Below are 24,169 nucleotides of genomic sequence, written 5' to 3' on the forward strand. Positions count from 1 at the left end.
TAATTGTTGTAGCATCTGTCCCACTGTTTATGGACAAGTAAAACATAAGAATTTCAGCCATTTAAAATACTCATTTTAACTTTACTGGGTGTGTTTAGCTCTGTATGGCAGAGAAATGGATGAAGAAGAGGAGGAGGAGGAAGAAGAGGAAGAGCAGCTGGTGGTGCACAAATTACCAGACCTGCTGTTCCGCAAGGCTCCTCAGCTGCTGCAGTACACAGCAGCCTTGCAGTCGCGTTATGACAGCAGTGATGATGATGATGATGATGATGATGATGATGATGGTAGTGACAGTGAAAAAGAACTGGAGATCCAGAGAGAGCGTCGGGGAGAGCTCAGACTGGGCAGCCACACAGGTACAGTAAAAAGCATGAAATCTGATGCCTGGTGAGAAATCAAATGGGTATCATTGTATTGTTTTCCTATTAAATCTTAAAACCAGTAAGCTATTAAAATAACCTTGCTTTATGGTGACTGTTTATTTTTCAGTGTGTCTAGATGACTCTTTTGGGGAAGACTGCACTGTGAGCTGCGAAGACTGTGTGAATGGAGTGTGTAGTGAAAACAGAGACCGATGTGAATGTTTACCTGGTTGGACTGGGGTTATCTGCAATGAGAGTAAGTATACCAGTGGCTAACATTTTACTGTTACATCTGTATGTGCAATGTTACATCTTTTCTTTGCAACACAGATTCTTGACAAGTGCTGTAGTGAGCTAAACTCTGTACAACTGTTACCGCTCTCCTCTAAATGCTTTCCTTCAAGTATCCACAGACAGCAATAAAGCTAATATTTCCTCAAATGTGGACACATTTCATTAAAAGAATGTAAAAAAATAAACAACTGTCTGGTTGAGACAAGCACATGGATGGAAGACCAAACTGAATCTTTTAAGACCAGGTTATATGCTATACTGTACATGACAAGTGGATAATATTAACAATACAGAACACACATACATACAACTTAATTTTTCCCACAGGACACATCCTCTTCTATGTCTGTTTGAACTACCCCCAGAAATTTTATCTAGATAGGGCACTGCGTGCATTGATCCACAGCCATGTATCAAAACTTGTCACCTCCTCCTGTGTGGGGTGCGGGTTTGTTTATGGGCTCCTGAAAGCTGAATCTGCCTGCTACTGGTCTGATGCCAAGGCCCACAGCAAGAGCACAGCCCGAGGCCAAGGAGGTCCAGTTTCATGATTAATGGCTGTCTTTGGTCTGAACTCGAGCCAGGCTGGTAATCATAAGAGAAGAGCCACGTGGGATACTGTAATTTCATTAGAAGCAATCAGTCGTTTTCAGAAACACTTTCCCAAGAAAGTGAAAGTGCTGGGTTGGGACATGGGTAACGTTTTCAGGTGGAGCAGATGAGCAATATTACTGCCTTAAGCAGATTTATTGGAGTTGTTACAGTAGGCAGTAATGTGGTAGAGTATAAGCAAAAGAAACATTTTGGACCTTCTTACCTGACTTTGTAGAGTTAACATGCACAGTAAATCAAATCTGAGGAAAAGGAAACAAATCAGCCATTCACACAAGTGATCAGGTAAGAACAGTGCTAATACAGTTAACACAAAAGGAGAGGGCGGGAATGCAACCTGACAATCACTGTATGACATTTTTCTGTAGTACTTTGGCCCAAACTCTCCCATGGCACAATTCACTGGACACAATCCGTTGCAGCAGGAGAAGAGAACAATCAGTACTTATGTTACAGTGCTCTTAAGTGCTTTTGATGCTTGTTATTGAATAATACACACTTAGTAAGAAGAGGAGCATCCGTTTGTTTTTACATTACCTCATGAAGTACACTGGCAGATGGATAAGGAGGGCTACCCCAATTTTATGCTTGTAATTTTCACCCTTACCTTAAATATAGGCATCACTAGTCACCAGATGTTGTGTGTCTGCAGCTGGAGCACTGCATGTAGTCAATGAGAAACTTGTGACTACTGCTGAAGTGAGAGTAAAATATGCACAACTGTAATGTGGACTATGAAAATGCACCTTCTTAAACACTGCCTTGATTCCAACCTTTACACCGCTTTGTATATTACATCAGCTGTTGAATTTACACAAAATCACAACTTACAGAATACATTCATCTTATAGTAAAATTACCACAGCAACAATGATAAACCTCTACAAAAATCCACCTTATGACCTTAATTTGTTTTAAGTGTTGGAAATAAACATGTTGTAGGTGTTCTCATGCAGCTTGTTTTTGAATCTAGGCTCCATCAGACAAGAGCCGTCTTGTATATTTCCTGTTTTATGAAGCACTAGTTACAAGAATAAAATGTTTGTGGTATTTAAACAGCTCTGTTTATTTTGCACATCACCTCAACAAGCTTTAAAAACATCACATTGCCTCTTCCATCGACATGACGTGCAATCACTGCAGCATAACACCACGCACTTTACTGTTCATTAGCTTTGGTTTCCAGATGTACATGTCACATCTGGTGCAAGATGTCACTGCTTAATATTTTTATGAAAAAAAAAATTGTGTGTAGAAAATTTTGATATTCTATTCTCTCTAAACTAAACACTTAGTTTAGTCTGCTTCTTCATTTAGTGTAGGATCAGTGTCTATTTGATGTTATTAAAATGTCATAACCTCCATAAATCATTTCAAGATGTTTTATCTTCCCATGGAGTAAAATAAATGTGCTCTGTGTGACCTGGACTTTAAGCAGACATTCAGTTGTTGGATTGTAACACTTTAACACGTCTTAAACAGCCAGCTGGTTCTTGTTGTAATTACTAACAAGAGCAGAGAGATTAACAATGTCACACAACATGTGGAAAAACAGAATGGAAGATGGACGTGTTGGCTGGCCTCTAGTGAACCAGACTTTGTATTTCCCACAGTCTGACCCACTTAGTAAAACTGAGAATGGTGGTGTCTCTCTGCCCCCCCACCCTTATAGCTTGTCCACAGGGGACCTATGGTCACACCTGTAACAGTCTGTGCCGCTGTCAGAATGAAGGCTTGTGTGACCCTGTGACCGGGAAGTGTTTGTGCCCCCCAGGGGTACAGGGCCTGCTCTGCAAAGATGGTTAGTGTACATTCTTTCCTCTGCAGACACACAGCACACACACACATGCACACAGGACACACACACAAACAACAACCAGGCCTTAGGTCAGTGATTCCAAACATTTTTTGCTTGTGACCCTTTGATGTGAATCAATACGCCCTTAATACTCTGTCACAGGTTGTGCATCTGTGAGTTGTGATCATTTCAATCATGGACTGATTTTTCCCTTTTGGCATTGTTTAGTTTGAAAGAGTTTTAAGGCCTGGAAGGATTAAACTATATCACAAGACAGAAGCGAGATTTAGAGAGAGTTCTAAAGACTAAACATAATTATGCATATCAGAATTTAGCTTTGCCTTATTTCTTACCTGGGCAGTCATCTTGTGACCTTTTTAGGGGTCTCGATCCCCAGGCTGGGAACCCCTGCTCAGTGTTATTTTTTTAATGTTTGCAGAAAGTATCCTTAAAAAATTTAAAGCTGGCATCTTACAAATTGGTGCTACATTCCTTTGTTGATTTTGTTCCTTGCTCTTATTACAATAAAGCTAATTTTACAGAGGCAGACATAATCATTTTTGACACAATTCATGTTCACAGGTTGCCCAAGGGGTTATTTTGGGAGGCACTGTAGAAGGAAGTGCAACTGTCCCAACAATGGACGCTGCCATCGTCTGTATGGAGGCTGCCTGTGCTCACCTGGGTTGTATGGCCGCTTCTGCCACCTGTGTGAGTACCAACCTGACCTCATCACATCACCCATAACATAATTATGATGATGTTACTATCACAAACAATGAAATATTAGTGACTCATAGTCTTTATAGGTTTAATGCCATTAATAAAAATGGATTACAGCGATGGCAAAATAACCTAGAGGGAAAAGCCACCTTGTTGCTGATAATAGTTGTATTTCATTTAACCTGGACAGTTGGTTGAATACAGATAATGTGACATGAAACAAGAATGACAATAAAATAAAAGAAATGATCAAAACCATCCATGATAAACTTTAGGTTTTGGTGTCAGCTGTCAACTCAGCATTTTCTCAGGTTCCTAAACAGACACAGAACTTTGTTAGTTTGTGTTGAACCAAAAAAATGCTACCACCAGATTATATTTAGGAAACTATGTACAAATTGTGAAAACACAGAGCCCCAGCTTCCTGTCAGTGTTCACTCTTCATCGCTGGCTGTGCTTTGCCGTTTTGATGGTGGCACCAGGTGAGAGGGCAGCTCTCGGGGGAGCCAGTGGCCCTGTAGTTTTCCCTCAATCAAGTGGACTGCCAAAGCAAACTCCTCGTTGTCTAACATGCCGTCTCTGTCTACATCAGCCAGCCTCCAGACATGAGCAAGCACAGAATTGGGAAGAAGGGTGGACGTCATCCATTTTTTGACTTTGGTGCCACTCAGTTTACCCTCATTTGGACTGAGGTTATAAAATATCTCATCATATTTGGGCTTGTATTTTTCCACTGCCCACTCATCAAAATCTGTTTCACTGCTCTCATCATCTCCGGGGAGTGCCTTGAAAGGATCTCTCCTATAATGCTCAGACCTAAATGTCCCTAAAAATTCACCATCCAAGACACCAGGGAAGGATTTCTTCTTCAGCTGTTGTTGTTGAAGTAAAGGCACCAGGTTTGCAATTTCAGTGGCCAGAAGTTTATCCAAGGAGGCCATTAGACTTGGTTTCAGTCTTTTGAACTTTGAGAAATCTTGACCCAAAAGTTTCTCCTGAAAATGTATGCAAAATTACCTGTTAGACTCACAGAACATACTGTAGAATATTTTATGAAAGTATTTCTTTATGCAGCAAATAAAATATAGTGTTTGACCTGCATCTTGGTGCAGTCAGGAAAGTCTCCAGCTGGGACTTGATGCTGTTGCTGGATCTTGGTGAAAATCACAGGAAGCTGGTAGATCAGATTGTGCTTCTTGCTTTCTTTGCAAAAAATGGTTGGCATCTCCTGCTTCAGATAGCTGATGATGTGGGCATGAGCCTAGCAGGGGTGAAAGCTCAAATAAGGCACACAGCCACCATAACTGCAGCTCACTTTGTAATTATTTACCCAAAGTATGGCTAAGAATGGAATATATCAGACAATCTCTCACCCTCACTAAGCGTGCCCTCTTCACCAGGTCGTTCAGCTTGCGCACTGCGGCATTGCATGGCAGGTTCCTTATGTCAGCCAAAAGATCCTCCTCTTCCAGCTCTATCAGCTGGTAGTGGTCACACACCTGCCTTGGCTCTGACCAGAAAGATCCAATGTAAACCCGCAGGATCTCGGGGGTTCGAAACACTTTCCCCAATGACCACATGAGGGCGCCATACACTCTCATGAGCTGTTGGGAGTCCACTCTGTCAGCCTTGTTGAGAACCACACGCAATTTGTCTTCATAGCCATATAGAGCCCTGAAGGCTCGGTTGAGCTCATCAGAGAAGTCCAGTTTATGTGCATCGAACAGCAGGATGATTCGATCCACACGCTCAGCCAACCAGCGCAGCACCGCTGGGAAGTCGTAGCCTGGGGATGAAGAATGAAAACACAGGGTTTTCATTAACAGCCTCACTCTTCATGATGTAGAGGAACCCATCCCAGTGGCCTCTGCTGGTTTCCAGCCATTTCAGTTACTATTACTTACTGCCTGTCTCCACCCAACTTCACAGGCACATTACTTCCATCTGCTGTGTGTCTGACTTGAGTGAATGATGCTGGGCTGAGATATTTTACTGCAACTACCATGACTTTGTTCTTACCAGGAAATTAAATAATGCCAGTAGTAACAATGCCATCCATTTTTTTGGTCTAAAACTGAATATTTCAAGTTATATCCTCTTAACATTACAAAAGAAACTAGAAAGGTTTTCTGTCTCACCTCGGCTTAGTTTTCTTTTGGCAGCAGTTAAGATCCCTGGTGTGTCGATAATGCTGATACTTTCAAGGACCTGATTTGACATCTGAACACACTGGAACCTGCAAAAACATTTAAAATTATGCATGATTCTTTACTAAAAACTCTGGCAAAGCATCAGCCTACTATGTTTGTATCAGATGCAGGACATAGGCAGGGCCTTTAGAATATGCCTGAATAAAAGAAGAAGAAGTTGGAACAAACTAACTTTTATGAGATTCCAACATTAAAATAATAATATAAAAAATCCATTATTTACTCTTTCTCTCCCTCTCCCTCCCTTCACTTTTCTCAGCCTTTAAAAAAATTTTTTTTTTGTTCTGTCCTTCACCTGTTCAGAAAAGTATTTCCAAAAGGGTTGAGGTTGCGAAAGGGCTTTCTTGGATCCATTGTAAGGGCATTTCCAGGGATGATTCCTTCCTCCTCTCCATACATGAGGGCAGTAAAACAGTCAGTGGTTGGTTCCGGTCCAACTCTGCTGCCAGGAAAATCTTGTTCAATGAGATACCTGAAGACATACACAGTGCAAATCATCACTGTTGCCATCCTTTCCTCCACTGCAGCGCTTACTGTAATACAATACATGTACAGATAAGACTTTTGCAGCCTCTTTTCAGTGCTCGAAGCATGAAGTCCTACCTGATAAAAGTTGTCTTTCCCGTTGAGTACTGACCCATCACCAGCACCATTGGCTTGTTGTCAAAGTCTGCATCCTCATAGCCCGGTGAGTGAAAATGATGGAAAGAGTAATGTTTCTCTATTGGCAGCAACCTCTTATAATAAAGACTCTTCAGCTGCTCTGTCACCATATTAACATCCTCCAATGTTTTAGGGTTGCTCCCAAGCCTCCAGAAGGACATGGCGATGAATATGTGCTCTTGATTTCTGTGTGGAACCAACTCACTCTTCTAAGACCAAGCTGAATGATGGGAGAACATGCACTAGGATTATTATCAGATTCTCACAGCTGTCCACTCCATCCTGCAGCGGGACATTTAGAGGGTGGAGAGGGTGTAACCAGAGCCTGCAGCTGCACCTAAGACAGAGTCCATGTCGAGAGGGACAGGGTGGAGCAGAGTTCAGCTTTGTTGCTGAGTTGAGGCAATCTTGGCAAAATCCATTCTCGGAATCACTGAATGCAAACGTGGCAGTGCTGAAGTTTTAAAAATCTTGCATAATACTTTATTTATTCAGCTCTTCGTTTCATATAATAAAGTTTGTATAAAACTACCAACAACAGTAGCAACTGTCATCATGTTTATCATTCACACTTTGTAGGAATGTGCTTACACAAGTACTGTAGTTTGGTCTCAAGTTAAATATGTAAATATACTGCAGTAGGGATGAATGATGCTCTATATTTTTAGTTATAGAAATCAAATGAAACAAGAGACAGCAGTCACATGAGTTAAACTGGCAGAAGCCTGGCACTGTGATAACATGGTAGCTGTTTTTATCGTTTGGTTCATGCTAAAATGTAATCTGATAGTAGAAGGGATTATTCTCAAAGTGTAAAGTGCTTTCTTTGCTTAACTTAAAAGAAACTCATAACTATATAAGTGTAATTCATATATGTAAACTTTTTGTAGAGTATACAAACATGAGAACATTTTGAAACCAGCCACTGTTTTAGCCTAATTCATGCTCTTGTCTGTTTTTAAACCTCAGCTTGTCCCAGGTGGACGCACGGTGCGAGCTGTTCCAAGGAATGTGACTGTGTTCAAGAACATTCCACTGGCTGTGATCCCAAAACAGGGAGCTGTTTCTGTAAAGCCGCACACCACGGCTTACGGTGCGAGAAAGGTACAAGCACTTATTCATTTATTCAGTTTCAACATCCAAGTGGATGCAAAATGTCAGATCAGCCCACAGTGATTACAGGTTATGATTTGAATAACCTAACTGTCTACCCTGCATAGTTTTACTAAATGTTTAGATTGAAATTGTGCATCATGTTAATCTTTCCTTGTATGGTTTATGTGTTTATATGTCCCAATGTAGAATGTGAACTTGGCCTCTTCGGCGCAGGCTGTGAGCAGCAATGCGACTGTCCAGGTGGAAGACCATGTGACCCCAGCACTGGAGAGTGCAGCCAGCGGTGTCCTGCGGGCCTTCATGGGGATAAATGTCAGCAGGGTAAGACAAAGAGCAACTTCAGTGCAATTTGTGCATCAAGCTACAAAACATAAAGAACAATATATGAAAAAGGACATAAGTCAAGTACATTTCAGGCATTATTCTTGTTTTTAAAGTTTCTTTCAAACATCTGGCATGTACAAGATCATTTGTTGCTTTTTAAATGTTTCAAAGACACTTTGATGTATGACGTCCTCCACAAAGCTTGACTCAACAGCGCTCTCATGTGGTTACATAGTAGAGGGTCACTTTGGGTACACTTAACTGTGATGTGCATGTGCCTACATACTGTGGTTATCATTTGCATACTTGTTTGGATGTATGCTGTTTTTGCTCAGTTATGTCACAGTGATATCAGGAATCATTATAAATCAGATTCTGTCCACCACTGTTACAATCTTTTCAGTTCCCTTAATGCATATAAATTTGTCTTCTTCTATTCAGTCTCTGCTACCTTTGATGGATTGAAGTGAAATAAATAAGACTTTGTCTTGAATTCACCTGGTCAGTGCAGGCGTTTCTGTTGTTGCACTTAGCTTAAGTTGCAGACCAGGCCATATCAGACGCAAATTACTTTGGTTACTACTCCAGAGGCTCTTGGCAGAAAATGATTGACTATTTCTAAATGTCTTTCTTTGTCTTTTGTGGGTTGTATTTGTCTCTGTTTGTCATTTTTGATGTATTTTCTGTTGCTAGCCTGCCAAGCTGGGAGCTATGGAGAAAACTGTCAGCTGACCTGTGACTGTGGAGAAGCTCCTTGTGATCCTGTAACAGGACAGTGTGTCTGTCCCGCTGGGAAGACAGGACACTCCTGTCAAGAAGGTAGTTTATTTTGTGACACTGCCATTTAATATTAGTTTTAGGACATTTTATTCTGATTATGTTGTAGCTCATAGAGAAAAGAAAATGTGATGACAACCGGTTCAAATTCACTGACATAACAAGCTTGCAGTATTATCTTTAGCCCACTGTGGTGTTTGTGTGCTTTGTCCTTATCTCCTCCGGATTATCCACACATTTTAGGGCTTTACAGAGAAATAACTAACACATAAGTGGTTTACTGCTCAGTTAAACTGCAAGAAACTTGATGTTCTTCAGACTGTCCTCATGGATTCTGGGGGTTGAAGTGCCAGTCATTTTGCCCTAACTGTGAGAACAGAGGCTCCTGCAATAAGCAGACTGGAGGCTGTGACTGCAAGCCAGGCTTCACTGGAAGCCTCTGCCAACATGGTGAGTGTCAATCATATTGAAACACCAGAAGAAAAAACATTTTAATTGTTTTTCTTTTAAATTTAGGACTATTTGGACCAATCAGTCACATTTCTATGTCATAAATAGACAGAATTATTCAATAGTTGGATGAATGAATAAACTGCTGTAATGATCTGCATTATATTTGGATTGTGTTTGAAACAATCTATATAGTAAAGTTTCATTTAAATCAAAGATATTCTTCACTTCCACTAACCAAGTGTCGAACTAAAGCATGGATGTTTGTTGTGTGTAACATAAACCAGACTGTTTATTGTATTGTTCATGCCACCCTGATGCCACCTGTGACCCACAGACTGGACACTGTGTCTGCCCTCCTGGCAAAGCAGGCTATGACTGTGCAACATGTAATTATCCTTACAAATACAGTATAATACTTCTTTTCATTTCTTTGTGTTATCTTTTAAGACAATGCAGGGGTGCAGAAAAAACAAAAAGTATCATCAGCATATCAAAATCTTGTACATAACTTTCACTGCAACATTTGCTGACCTTCGTAGCATCTGGTTAGTGGGGCCAAGGGTGCACCATTAAATGTCAGTGCCAGGAGAGCTCTCTGGGCTGTGACCCAGTCACTGGTCAGTGTGTGTACAGTGCTGGCTTCACCGGAGACCACTGTGAAAAGAGCAAGCAACTTCACAGATGTTTTAGTAAATGGTGCCACCATGGGGTGAGTCTCAGTTATAACATCCCATGAATTCATTTGCAATACTGAAAGTTATTTCCTTTCTATCATAACATGCATTATTTGAGTACATTTTTCATTTGACCCTGGAACTTGTAGTTTACTGTATAATTAGAGATTTAAATGCAGCGTATGAAGCTCCTGTGCACTTTTGACTAGAATCTTTCATTTTGTATCCATTCCAAGTAGTTTTGCTAATTTTCTCTTAGAACTAAGAACACAGGTAATCAAAGATCATCTCTCACTAGTACAGAGCCCTCTTTCCATTTCTCTTTCTGTCCCCCACACATGAACCTACCCACAAACAAACCACAATCATTTCCTAAGAACTCACCTTTAATTCATTTAAACTTCAAACCAGTGCCCTAGTAGTTTGTGGTAACTCCTCCTTACTGTAGGTTGGACACTGCTGTTCACACTTGGCTTCAACATGCAAGTTTGGTGATCAAATCACACGTGGACAGCCCACTTGAAAATGTACGAAACCCATACAGATGTTTTCCTCAAATAACTGGAGGAAAACAGTTTACAGATGCTCCTCCATCCAACTGTTGGTTGGACAAAATGTGCACTTTAGGACATTGTAATGGGCTTTAAAAATTTTTTTTACCTACCTTATTTGTTTGTTAAACTATGATTACCTTGTTGGGCTGTGAGTGATGAGTTTACCCTCAACATTATCACTCTTTATCTCTATATACAGTAGAGGGCACTGTAAGGCCTCTCTCTGATTTCTTCAGGGCTTCCATGGTTCAGTGAATCATCACACATTCAATGAATCATCAACTTCTCCATGTAATGTCATGAGCTAAACCATTTTAAAACCACACAGATCATTTTGGGATAGATGTATTTCATAGGATCCAGAGTATTTTCAAGCACGCTGCCATAGCAAACCCTTCATGTAACTAATATTCATCTCATCATTATGATATTCTTCTGAACTGTGGGACATACCAACAGTCAAAGAGTCTTAACAACATAATAGATTTGATCTTGATTATAGTCCTTTGACTTGAAGTGGCCTCGTGTTATTACAAAGTGTACGATTTACTGTAAGTGTAATACCAGGCCCAGAAACTCATACCACCCCTGTAGTACATGGGGCATCGTAAATCATGGCTGTGTCACACTAGAACAGAGCTTCACGTCCCTAGTCATAACAGTTTAATGGCCTCAGACGTGGACGCCACCCTGATTGGATGTTGCAGTGGAAATCGTGCTATCGGTCTGACCAGATTTTGTTCTCTGAAGGTCTTTTCCCCTCAGACATAGGTGTCCAGTTTCTCCGTCTTCTGCTGGGCCTCTTCCTTCAGGAGAAGTCAGGAAGAGGCCGGCGCTGTGAGACGTACCAGATCTCTTTAGTTCAACTGTTTTACAGAATTAAAATGGAAAGGGATGTCTGATTCTGTGTGTGGGATTTTCATCCACACTCTGGCATATACAGTATCTCCTTGTTCAAGTGATTCTACAAGGCTTAAAAAACTTACTATGGCTACTATGGTTACTATGGCTAAAGCATTGTTTCATTAAGCATTTTTGTGGTGGTGAGGCTGATGCTTTTCAGTGAAATTTTACTGAAGGAAACGAGCCATTTTGCTGACGTAGGTCTTATACTAGAAAATGTCTTCAGTTAACATGGACTGTGCTCTGTTTCAGATTTGATGCTTTCATCAAAAATACATAATTTGGTTGCAGTAAAAAAAAAAAAACAGCTTCACTGGCATTGAACATCTGCATTATTGGCAAAGAAACTGGGTTGTTTTGTTGTTGTTGTTATTGTGTTGACCTCTTTCAGTGTATAGACTGAATAGCACCAGGAAGTTCTATTCTGTGTTCTCTCTATCCGCTCTATTTCTGTGGTCTGCTCTAACAGGCGGTGTGGTCCCCGGACCTGCTTTATGGGCTGACAGCAGTGGCTCTTACACAACCAGGGATCTGGAAATAATCCTCCTGTCTTAAGCTCATTTAGTCTAGAGATGAAGCCTTTCAGCATTGACACAGTGTGTGTATGTGTGTGTGTGTGTGTGTGTGGGTGTGTGTGTGAGGTGGTGGGCTGAATCCTTTGTGCCCACCTATAAACAAAGACTCAGAGGGAAGAGTCTACACTTACAAACACTAGCAGAAACTATTAATATCACATGACAGATTCCTGCTCTGGAGTTAATGTGGAACCCTGGCGCCCCCTGCTGGCACTAAAAATAAACTTTGCTATTCAGATGCCTCAGTATAACACATGAAGTTAGAGTAGAGTACAGGGTACTACAATAAACTGTGAAAAGGAAGGAAAGAATTTTAACAAGTTGATTTACTGTGTCTGGTATTAAGCCCCCTTTAAAAGGGAACATCACTCATTTTAAAATCAGAGCTGTGTTGAGCTGTTTCATTTTCAGAGCATCTTGAAACATTTTCTTAAAGGGTAGAAAGACCATCTTGTTGCCATGGTGTCAGCAACTGTTATCATAATAATCAACACCAGATAATAAACCACTGTTTTTGCTATAATACTACCACAGATTTAATGTACAGCTGGGTAAAAATGACAGCATCCTCAGTGGGCTGGCTTTAATAATATTTCAGCCTAACCACTACAGAGACAGGCAAAGATGTCATGCTGTCAGCGTGGGAACATGGCAATACCAGAAACCGCTAAGCAGGAAAGGTACTTTTCCACTTTGAAGCATTAAGGCAGAAGAAGTAGGAGTAGGCAGCATCATCAACTGGAGAAGGAGAAAGAGAATATGATGCATAAACTGTAGGGGAACACCCTGATTACAGTAGTGTGGCATTTATAATACATAAAACCACCAAGTTACAAATTTGTGTTGTGCTCCCAGTATGTGGCTTCCTTTAGTAACATTGCCTGCTGCTCTCCTTATAGATAGAAGTGGCATGTAAATGAAATGACAAGCTGCTGGCTGCTGAGATGACTGGGACAGGCTTTACCCAAACCCTCACCAGACTTTGATTTTCTCACATATTACTGCAAAAAAACCAGCAGAAAGTACTCAAGGAGGCATGTTTCTGACTTGAGCAGTGCAAGAGCAGCCTTCCTGTAAATAAAGATTGGAAAGGGAGGAGCTTTTTGTTTTGCAAAGTACAATTATGCTGATGTCTTCAGTGACAAATTGAGCGATAAAAAAAACAACAACAAAAAAAAACCAGGCCGTGAATAAACATAGTCTTTCCTGCTTTGGTGAAGTCATGCATACAGACATCCTAGTAGTGGAAAGGCTTATTCATTCCACAGTTTTTGTGAACAGGGGCAAAATGTTTACCAAACTCTCTGAGTGTCAACTGACTCTACACACACTTAAACAATCTCTCTGGCTCACCTTGACAATGGGAAACAGACTCTTACACTGACATGTCATTGCATCAGCACCAGTGCTGTAAGTGTATGTGCATGTGCGTGCTGGTGGTGGTGGTGGGGGCACAGTAACCTGACTTTGTTTTGCAGTGTATTGGCGTATCAGTGGGGCCTGTGGACTCAGCAGGTGCTCTAATTACCAGCTCTCTGTGTGCCCTCTACCCCTAAAAGGGAATGGCCTCCGAACCGCCTGACTTTGATGTGGTCCAGATCCACCACACATGTGGGACATGAGCTCACTTAACAAACGCAGATGCTCTGCAAATGAACAGCCACAGCATGGTGCTGCAATTTGATATTAGTTTTTTCAGTAGGTGGGAAGACAGAGAGAGAAAGTAGGAGGGGAAGAAGAGAGTGAGAGATGGGAAAGGGAAGAGGGAGAACTAAATAAAAAAAGTGCATCTAAACCTTTTCCTCTCTGCTTTTGTGAAACTGCCAGTTCTAACCATTCGGGTGTTTTATCTTGGCCCACAACGTGCCCAGGCAGCTTTTAAGGTCTTGACTGTGGCCAGATGTGCAAGTGCGGGAACGGTGCCCACTACCACCACATCACAAGAGCCTGTCTATGCACCGCTGGCTGGGCAGGACCACACTGCACTCTGGGTAATGGAAGCCACATCATTAAAACAGGGTGTGAGGGTGGCCCTCACTGCAACCCATCATGACATCCTCTCCTTAAGCACAATTATGATGTATTTGCGAACAATTATCTCTATAATGAGACACTGGCAATTGTTCAGGGATAGGTAAGGTTGAAGAAAGGAGGGAGGACAAGAATACGCCCACTGGCATATATGGTTTAATTGACGTCTATTCAGTATAAATGGACCCACGTGTTTGTGGCTATCAACTTTAGGAAAGGGAGAGCATAACTGGAAGAGTCTTTTCTTTCCTAGCTAACCAATTCATGTTCTCATGCTAATGTTTCTTAAGGATATCATTGTTTTAATGAATCCAGTGAAATGGCCACTAAAGTTCTTAGTGTGTCATTCTGTAATCTTATTCAAGACCTTCCTCTTGCCACAGCCCTTTCGTGGTCATAGCTACCAGTGCCAGAGTCAGCAGAAAGCCACTAGTATGACTTAATAATGAATCTGTCAATAGCGCATTTTCCTCTTTTTAACCTCCAAATGTCATCTTGGACTTTGATCATTCAGGAGACATTTACAGAATGTGTGCTGAAAACTAATGCTCCAGAATGTCCTGAATCCCTCTAGTCTTATACACCTGCAGTGCATGTTGCTGCAGTGCATTCTAATGTAATACTGAACGTGTTCTCAGTGTGTATGTGTGCTTATTATGCTTTGTGTGTGTTCCTGCTTATACGCGTAGTTTGCGCGGGCAGAATGCCCAGAGGGTCATTTCGGAGAGCACTGCAATCAGACCGGTGAGTGTCAGAACAGAGCCAGGTTTGACCACGTCACTGAGCGATGCAGGTGTACTGCTGGGTGGACTGGAGGCAGCTGCCAACTGCATGAGTAGCTCATCACTCACTCCCGCAAAATGACATTGAATAAAGCTGTTATAATATTTTCTGCTTTGCTTTCTTAAAGGACCATACCAGGTAGATTGCATCCCTGATCACATTTTACATTTTACAAAGCACACTGCTGTGTTCAGGACCTCTGGTGGTTGCATCTGTTTCCACATAATATGAGAATCAGTAGGGAGACTCTTAAAAATGTGATTATTTGATAGATGTTAAGATTTCACACCACTGTTTTAATAACTTCAGTGAAATGCCCATATATAATGCAGAAATATGGTCAGCAATATACAGTATATTTCTAGAATTACTGTTATAAGGTTATGAAGTGCTGACTTTGTTAATCAATTTGCTTTTAAACTGAAATCAGACTTGACCCTACCGCTATGGTGTACACAACTCAATCAAAAATATATGGAAAACAATAGATGCCTGGAGGAAAACACATGTGAAAAAACTAACTGAACAAAATCTAAACTCAAATCTAACCTGAATTTGAAAATAAGCAAAAATATAAAAAAAATAGTCTTGATTTGTTGCTGAGCTAAAACTTGCAACTCACAGAACATGAATTTAAACTGAATTTGGTAAGCAAGCTTTTTTAATACAGCTCCTTATACATGGAACACTTTGCAAATGAAGTTAAAATTGCATTCACTGGTTTCTTTAGGTAGATTTAAAGCTTTGCTGCATGGAGTCGGTGCTTTGTCAAGTACGTGCCACAGTCAGGGTGTTTGTTAATTCTATTCGTTTTAATGCTTTAAAATAGTGCATCTGATTATCAATTGCTTGCTTGGCTGGTGGGTGTTATGGATTTCTTTGTATTGTCTGTATCTGTGTTGTTTGTCATTATTGATTTTGTTGCTTATCTTGGCTGGGACACTTGAGGTCTTCCTGGTTAAATAAAGGTTAAGTAAAATAGATCAATAATATTGACTACATTCACTGTCAATTCTCTACTCATAATGATGCCTTCATTATTTGCTCATTCATATAATTTAACTGCCTGTATTGTCTTATATATCTGTGTGAGTATAGCCTGTCCTGTAGGACAATATGGGGAACACTGCTCTGGCCAGTGCCCGTGTCAAAACGGAGGCTCCTGTGACAACGTGAGTGGCCAGTGCTCATGCCCACCTGGCTGGACTGGAGCCACCTGTGAGTTAGGTGAGCCTTAACTTCTCTTGATCAAACTTTTTTTCTACTTGTCACTTGTGTTCAATACCTTGATGAAATATTTCTGGTATTTATGAGATAAATAATGTAATTAATAATGTAATTAATGTAACTTTGCTCTGAGGTTTCCTGTCCCTCTCTTCTAGAGTGTGAGGAAGAACGTTATGGAGAAAACTGTACCCAGACCTGCAGATGTACAAATGGAGGGAGATGTGACCAAGTGACCGGACGATGTGTCTGTCAACCTGGTTGGATAGGAGAACTTTGTCAGTCAGGTGAGTTCCTGAAGCTCAGCACAGTGGCATTATTTAGCATATTTTAGTTTTTGATTGGTACACTACATTTATATGTATGGTATGATATGGTATTATGTGTATGGTGTGTACAGTACTGGATTATTAGTTTTTCACCTGCCACATTGACATATATACTGTAGATATCCTGTAGTTATCCTGTAGATCTTGTGTATACTGGCTAACCTGCTTCTACTGCCTGGTGAAGACTTGAAATACATGAAGTACAGCCTTTCTCTCACTTTGCATCTGTGCTATAATTTGTTAACATAAAACAGAAGCAAAGGTTTATTTGCTTCTGGAATCATAAAACTCTCTTTGTCCAAACAGTGTGCGTAATTAGCCCTTGGGTAAATAAGCATAAAAAGAGAACATTTTAATTTTTGTTCTCAGACTAATGTTGCATGTTCGACATGAAAACTTGCATGTTTTGTCTGAAGCCTGCTCTAAGGGATTCTTTGGAGAAGGCTGTGTGCAGAGATGTGACTGTGTCCATAGTTCCAGTTGCCACCATGAGACAGGCTACTGTGTGTGTGAGCCAGGCTGGAGAGGAGCCAGCTGTGACAAACGTAAGTGCATACGACAGAGGAAATTGCAGCTGAATGAAATTGGCAATAGAGTAGCTTTGAACATGAGAGTGTATGCCTGCAATATGTTGACTCCCAGCATGCCTCCCGTGGAACCTACGGTGCCTCCTGTGCCCAGTGTCAGTGCCAGGCCAGGGTGTCCTATTACGGTGCCCAACTGGCTTTGTAGGATTCAACTTAAATTATTTCCAGCTATTTAAGTGGAAATGTAATCATTTAAACATAGCTGTTTTATAAGAAATTGTTGCAACGTATCTAATATCACTATTTGGCTGGCATTTTCACCATGTTGATAAAAACAGTCACACTGTAACACACCACTCCTGTCAAGGTGGAAAGGCATCATGGGATTGAAGTGATAATCAAGAATCCTTCTGTTGATACTAATTAAATGTTCCTCTTGGGAAAGATGATCATTTATTACAATCCAGGAAGTGCACTCATTTTATGCCAGTGTTTCATTATTTAGACTATACCATTTAAGACTATATACAAGCAGCTTCAGTATTCAGCCCTTCACCACTCCCACCCCCTCCCTTCCTCTCCTCACTCACTCCCCAGACATCTGATAAATGTTACACACCGGTTGCCAAGTAAAACAGAAGGCATTGTTTTTGTCTCCTCAGTGGCGGATAAGGGCTTTTGGAAGGCAAACATGCATAATGACAGCGCTGTAATTGCCTCTTTAGTCTGGAGTCCTTTCTTATCTGTTCCCCACACGGCCTGCTGCTGCTTGACTGAGTAGCTGAGTGCTACGGTCTCACAACAAAACATATTCGGTTCACAGATTCATCTTGTTCATTATGACTGATTGTTTGTGGACTCCATTCATTATTGTGATGAGCGAATGTATGCAAAGGGTGTGTGAAAGAATGTCCTTCTGGGTTTGGGCTCAAGGGAAAGTTTTGGTTTTGTTACCAGTCAATACTCAATGTCCCATGTTCACAGCGTAACCCGAGGAAGGAAACAGAAATGGCATTTGTCTTAATGTGCATGTTTGAGACCCTGTCTGCCGCCTTAATTTAACCAATACTATGCATAACTGTACATTGTAATGCTTTACAGTGTATGCTGCAGTTTCAGTTTTCAGCATTCATTCTTTTATGGTGTGAAAAATATGTAATTTTCACAAAAAGCATTAATTCTAATACTAGTTATTTTTGACCCACTTGTGGGAGAGTAGTGGTGGAAGACGTATTCAGATCCCTTACTTAAGTAAAAGCAGTAATACCATGATGTAAAATACTCGGTTGCAATTAAGTCCTGCATTTAAGTTGTTACTTAAGTAAGAGTACAAAGTTTATGCATCAAAACATACTTAAAAAGTAAAATTACTCATTATGCAGAATGGAACATTTAACATTGATGCATATCATATTATTAGGTTAGAATCACCGATGCATTGTGTATATTACATTTAATGTTGCAGCTGGTAAAGGTAGAGCTAGTTTTAAGTAACTTATATGCATTTAATTTGATGTACTTTACATACTGCTGGGTAACTTGTGAATTTTTCACCAAAGATCAATAAAGTCTTATGATTATTGAATAATTTTTGTATTAATCTGGTTCTGAAAAGTAACTAGTAACTAAAGTTATAAAAATAAATGTACAATATTGCCTCTAAAATGTAGTGAAGTCAAAGTATGAAGTAGCACAACATGAAAATACTCAAGTAAATTAGAGATACCTCAAATGTGTGCTTAAGTACAATATTTGAGTAAATAAACTTAGTTATGTTCCACCACCGTGGAAGAGTGTACAGTAGTGACCTGTACATCTAAGAGTTAATTAAATTTTCCCTGTGCCTCTTTTTCCTGTGTCTGAATAAATAGTCCTACTGCTGTGTGTATGTGATATATTTCTGAATGCATCATCTTAGCCTGTCCTGTTGGCACTTTTGGACAAAACTGCACTCAGCTGTGCCAGTGTTCAGGAGACCGAGAGCAATGCCATCCTGTGACGGGGAAATGCAGCTGCTTACCTGGTTACTACGGGATACGCTGTGAACTACGTAAGTATATTGTTGATTTTTTTTTTTATTGTCCATTTGGAGGAGGCATGTGCCAATACTCTGTTGGAGATGATAGAATTATAATAGAATCACACTTATGTCAAAAATTCATATTCTGTAATATTTGTAAATAAAAGCCAGTGAGGGCTTAGGTGGACTTCTCCTCATCTGCCATTATGTTGGAGTGTCGGTTTCCTATTTTTATGACAGTTGTAAAATACACCATATGGTTATGTATAATTTCTTCAAAGCATTTATTCTGCAAGTAAAATAACCTAAACCTGAAAACCTTGATCAAATACTTAAATACCCTAACAACAATGGCCTCCTTTACTCTTTTTCTTTTCTTTCCTTCTCAACACTATTGTTGCCTGCAGGATGTCGAGCGGGGACATTTGGGACAAACTGTAAGTCCAGGTGCAGCTGCGTCAATGGTGGTCGCTGTGACTTCAGGACTGGGGCTTGCTACTGTCCTCCTGGCTTCATTGGTGCTGATTGCAGCTCAAGTAAGTCAAGAAGCCTTGCACCTGTATTCCACAATGAAAAGTCTTTATATACCCCTTTATTATTCCTACTCTGAGTTGGTGTTTTGGGCTGTCAGCCTAACAAATGTATTGGAAAATTCTGGTCAACCTCTACTGAGGTGACCAATAAGGCCTTTGAAATTAAGATATCTATCTTCAGAACTTTTTAAATTGAACTTGTGTGTGTGAATGAAGGTATGTTTATGTCTGTAGGGTGTCTGAGTGGGTACTATGGGAAGGACTGTGCTAAGCTGTGCTCCTGTGGGGATGGAGGGCAGTGCCACTCAGTAACTGGCATGTGCATCTGTGGCCCTGGTAGAATGGGACAGTCATGCCAACAAGGTAACTCTAAAAAGATGTTTTTGATTTGTAATTGACTTGTGTTTGAGAGCTGTGACATACCAGACCTTGTTTCTTATGATTTCAATTAACAATGTGAAATTTTGCTTGGCAAATATTATGCCATTGTGAATAATTGTAATAATTGACATCAATTTAATCAAAGTCTGACACATAAGCTATATTTTATAAGCTATAAGATGTCATTATTAGTAAATATAGAAATTATGCACCTTTGTATTATGGAGCCAAAGAGTAAACCCAGTGTGTTGCAGCACTTTTAAAATTTAGTGACTTTTTTGGGTCAAGACAAAATACAATATGTGCTATCTACTAAATAACAGGAGGAGGTTTATAGTTTAGCTTTGAGTAAAGCCATAGTCTTATCACAGATATGGTTTGTATTTAGTTTTTTATCTTTTACCATTCTCTTGAGCATACAAAGAGCCACCTCTCACATCCATCAGTGGGAAGCACTGGCCATAATGAGTTCTGCAAAAATAAGTGATCAAACTGGAAAGTAAGAAACAACCACTAAAATGAGTGTAATTTTCAGCATTTCTAACTATATATTTAAGTAACAGATGTCAATTTCCTCAGTGTGAGACCTCTGATGATTAGAAGGGATTAGAAGGCTGTTTTCCCAGGAAAGAGAGGCAGAGCTTCAAGCGGGGCTTCCCAGCGCTACTTGTGCTAAATGTTCTCCTCTCTAGCCTCCTGTATGTACTTGGACATATCACCTCTTAAGTTCCCTTGTTGAATGTTTACAGAAACCTATAAGTAGCTCCTTCTCCGTGTTCCGTGTTGCTGGATTTGGCAAAGAAGCAAATAAATAAACAGGGAAATCAAAGACGGCTTGCGTTTCCAATCTAAATTACCCAAAGAGACATGATTATTCTTTTATATCAGCGCCAAATTAGACTACTTTGCCATCTTTTTAACGAACTGTTGCTTAAGTAAACATGAATGTGGTTAGTGCAATCTTGCATGTACTGTATGTATGGATGTGAGAAAGCCAGACAGAGCACAGGCTGTACGCTGTGTGTTATCTGTATGTTACACAGATACAGTAATTGTGATTTCTGAGTAGAACAGAAGTGATCAAATTTCTTGTCTTGGTCTGTTCTTTCTGAATGTTTCTACAGTATGTCCTAGGGGGCATTACGGCCTGCAGTGCAGAAATACATGCAACTGTCAGAATGGGGGTCTATGTGACCCTATTGATGGATCCTGCAAATGTGGGCTGGGCTGGACTGGACCTCACTGTGACACAGGTACAACACAACAGAAAATAATCCAAACTGAACAAAAGCTTACTTACTGTACATCCTTAAAAACACATATCAAAGTAGCTGACTGTTGTGGTATTATGTCAGTTTTTTCAAAACTTGTCACTTCTGATCATATTGACAGTGCTTTCAATGCAAAGATTTCTTTTGAATCATGTTGTTTATGATCATGGTTTCTTCATGTGTAACAGAGAGAAACTGATATTGGAGCCTAACTTGTTACTAAAAATTCACAATCCAGATGCCTGCTTTTGACATCAACTGCTTAGAACATTGTGTTGCAATTAAAGGCCCTTGAGTGGTTTAGATCTTATCTGGCTGATAGACCTGTTCTGTTTGTATGGGCACCACAATGTCCTCCACTGTCTCTTTCCTGTGGAGTCCCACAGGTATCTATCTTGGGCCCGGTTTTGTTTTCACTGTACATTCTCCCCTGGGCTCTTTCCACTGTTATGCTGATGACCTTCAATTGTATTGACTGCTGAAACCTGGCGTTCTTGATCCATTGAAACAAATCTCTGGGTGTTTATCAGATATAAAAAATTATAAGGCTATTGTGTATTTTAATGAAGCAAAGGCAAAAATCCTGATGATCAATCCTGGTGGAGGTCATGGAGCCACAAATATTGATTTAGGGCATTCAGATCTTTTTACTAAACCTACTGTCAAAAACTTGGGCGTTACTGTGGACTGTGACTTGGATAAACAGGTTAATTCCGTTGTTAAAGATAGATTTTTCAACTTAGACCTCTGTCAAAAGTTAAATGTTTGCGAGCTTTAATATTTTTGAAAAGCTCATACATGCTTTTACCTCATGTCATATTGACTATTGTGGCTCCCTTTATGTGGGCATAAATCTATTGTCCTTAGATCATCTGCAATCGTTCCAGAATTCTGCAGCACATTTAATGTCAAGTATTCGCAAACATGAGCACATAACACCTATTCTTGATTCATTTTTCACTAGTTCTTGGCTCCCTCACTTTAAAATACTTCTTCTGACTTATAGAGCCTTAAATGGTTCTTCTCCCTCTTATATGCTCAATCTTTTACATCCCTATGTTCGTGCTGGAATGTTTAGGTTTAAGGACCAGATGCACCTCTAGTGGTCTCGAAGGTGAAAGTGTCTTTTTTTTTTTTTTTTTTGCAGCCCCTACTTTGTGGAATAACCTTCCTCTGCATATTCGGATGGCATCAACTGTTTCTGCTTTTAATTATCAACTTAAAACTTATTTTTATTCTCTTGCTTTTAATCAACATTCAGTTTTTAGTCTAGTTCAAACCGCTTTTAATTTTGTTTTCTGGTCTGGAGGCCACAATGCCCTTTATGGTTTATGGTGTCTTTTTATCTTCTGTCCTTTTGTAAAGGACGTTGGCCAACTTCTAGTTGATTTTAATTGTACTATATAAATAAAATTGACTTGACTTGACTATATGCATGTGTGTGTGGATGTGTGTGTGTAGTCTGTTCACAGGGAAAATATGGGCTTGACTGTACACAAGACTGTCCATGCCACAACAATGGGACCTGTGATCGCTTTGTTGGCAGCTGCAGCTGTAGCGCTGGTTACTACGGCCACTACTGTCAACACAGTATGCAAGCCCTCACTTATAATACAAAAAGAAACTTGTAAAGCATTGACACTTTAAAATATGTATGATTTTTTTCTTTGCTCCTTTTGTGAAATACGTAGGTGATAGTCTGTGACTTGAATGAACCTTGATACAACATGAATACAAAGACAAGTAACTCTCACTAAACTGTGTTTCATGTGTCTCTCCCAGGATGCCCTTCTGGGTTTTTTGGTGTGAACTGTGCCCATACCTGTGACTGTAAGGTGAGACAGACATGTGACCATGTGACAGGGCAATGTGTGTGTCCACCGGGCTACTACGGGCCACAGTGCCAGAGACGTGAGTACATACTGTATGATTATTCTTATAAAATCCATAAAAGTACATGTTAACCTATCCTCGACTTTACAGTTCAATGGCACCATGAAGACAGAAACATTATCATGCTCTCAGTCACAAGTGTGTTACCCTTAAAATACAGCCACCTGGATGCACAGCTGCAGTTGTACATGGGTAGATACTGGATGTGTATGAATAAAGACAACATTTCCAAAGGTTCTCAGTGTTTACAGTGTAGACAGGCTAGTAGGTAGGTGGTCAGGCTGGTTATATGATGAAAGACAGGTCGTAAATGGCCATTTCAGTCACTGATGTAAATCTGGTCTTTATGGAGACAAAGAGCAAGTCCCTAAAACCTAAATCACTACATGTTAGAGTGATGACTTGGTTTAAGGTTAGGTGTTAGGCCAGTAGGGGTTATGGTTAAGTCTCCAAGAAATGAATGTAATCAGTCTGTGTAACAAAATGTTTTTATCACTAAATGCACTTATGAATGTGAGTGAATCTATTTTCACCAGTACAGGGCATTTCATCACATATAGACCATTCCTCACACCAAAAGATGAAGTGAAAATAGTTAGCACCGACTCCTGAGCAGGCCCGATGAACATTCATTCATTTTTTTCTACCGCTTAATCCCTGAGCCGCAGGGCTAACACATAGACAAACAACCACGCACATGCATGCACATGCACTCCTATGGGCAATTTAGAGACACCAATCAACCTAAGCTGCATGTCTTTGGACTGTGGGAGGAAGCCGGAGTACCCGGAGAGAACCCACGCAAGCACAGGGAGAACATGCAAACTCCTACTTGTTAATATGCATTGTGTCCATGTATGTAAAAAGGTGCCTACACACCAACAAAACAAAGAGGCTCTTCAAATAAATGTATTGTATGTGTGACAAGTGATAAAATGATAAAAAGTAAATAAAACTGTGAAAAGCTCAGCCAAAGGACGATCAGCACAGCTTACAGACCCAGCCCTTCTACAGGTTTAAATAAACACCCAGGCTCTCGGGACAGTCCAATCAGGGCAAACAAGCACAAGGTGTTTCATATGAACTCATTAGCCACTAAGGTCTGATCACACAACCTGTATGAAGAGCAGAATGTCAGG

General features: G+C 40.3%; 2 protein-coding genes across 2 annotated transcripts in view; one reads left to right on the top strand and one right to left on the bottom strand.

The window, feature by feature from the left end:
- Positions 1–24,169, top strand: part of egfem1 (EGF-like and EMI domain containing 1) — a 48,950-nt gene that overhangs the window by 23,286 nt on the left and 1,495 nt on the right. Inside the window, exons 13-31 of the mRNA XM_020600284.1 lie at positions 99–356; positions 490–618; positions 2,941–3,069; positions 3,649–3,777; positions 7,632–7,766; positions 7,965–8,099; positions 8,796–8,921; positions 9,198–9,329; positions 13,922–14,077; positions 14,759–14,813; positions 15,835–16,079; positions 16,235–16,363; positions 16,822–16,950; positions 18,851–18,982; positions 19,360–19,488; positions 19,720–19,848; positions 20,991–21,119; positions 22,599–22,727; positions 22,920–23,048. Coding sequence (XP_020455940.1) covers positions 99–356; positions 490–618; positions 2,941–3,069; positions 3,649–3,777; positions 7,632–7,766; positions 7,965–8,099; positions 8,796–8,921; positions 9,198–9,329; positions 13,922–14,077; positions 14,759–14,813; positions 15,835–16,079; positions 16,235–16,363; positions 16,822–16,950; positions 18,851–18,982; positions 19,360–19,488; positions 19,720–19,848; positions 20,991–21,119; positions 22,599–22,727; positions 22,920–23,048 — 2,664 coding nt within the window. The remainder of the gene's footprint in view (positions 1–98; positions 357–489; positions 619–2,940; positions 3,070–3,648; positions 3,778–7,631; positions 7,767–7,964; positions 8,100–8,795; positions 8,922–9,197; positions 9,330–13,921; positions 14,078–14,758; positions 14,814–15,834; positions 16,080–16,234; positions 16,364–16,821; positions 16,951–18,850; positions 18,983–19,359; positions 19,489–19,719; positions 19,849–20,990; positions 21,120–22,598; positions 22,728–22,919; positions 23,049–24,169) is intronic.
- On the bottom strand, positions 3,944–6,863 carry LOC109960279 (EH domain-containing protein 2-like). The gene is made up of 6 exons (XM_020600250.1): positions 6,603–6,863; positions 6,295–6,471; positions 5,928–6,025; positions 5,163–5,575; positions 4,886–5,050; positions 3,944–4,784 (listed from the first exon to the last, which is right to left on the bottom strand). Exons 1-6 carry the CDS (start codon positions 6,821–6,823, stop codon positions 4,224–4,226), a joined length of 1,635 nt encoding a protein of 544 aa, XP_020455906.1. The 5' UTR covers positions 6,824–6,863; the 3' UTR covers positions 3,944–4,223.

Source organism: Monopterus albus, unplaced genomic scaffold (genome assembly GCF_001952655.1).
Source record: "Monopterus albus unplaced genomic scaffold, M_albus_1.0 scaffold46.1, whole genome shotgun sequence".
In the NCBI taxonomy this organism is placed as follows: domain Eukaryota; kingdom Metazoa; phylum Chordata; class Actinopteri; order Synbranchiformes; family Synbranchidae; genus Monopterus; species Monopterus albus.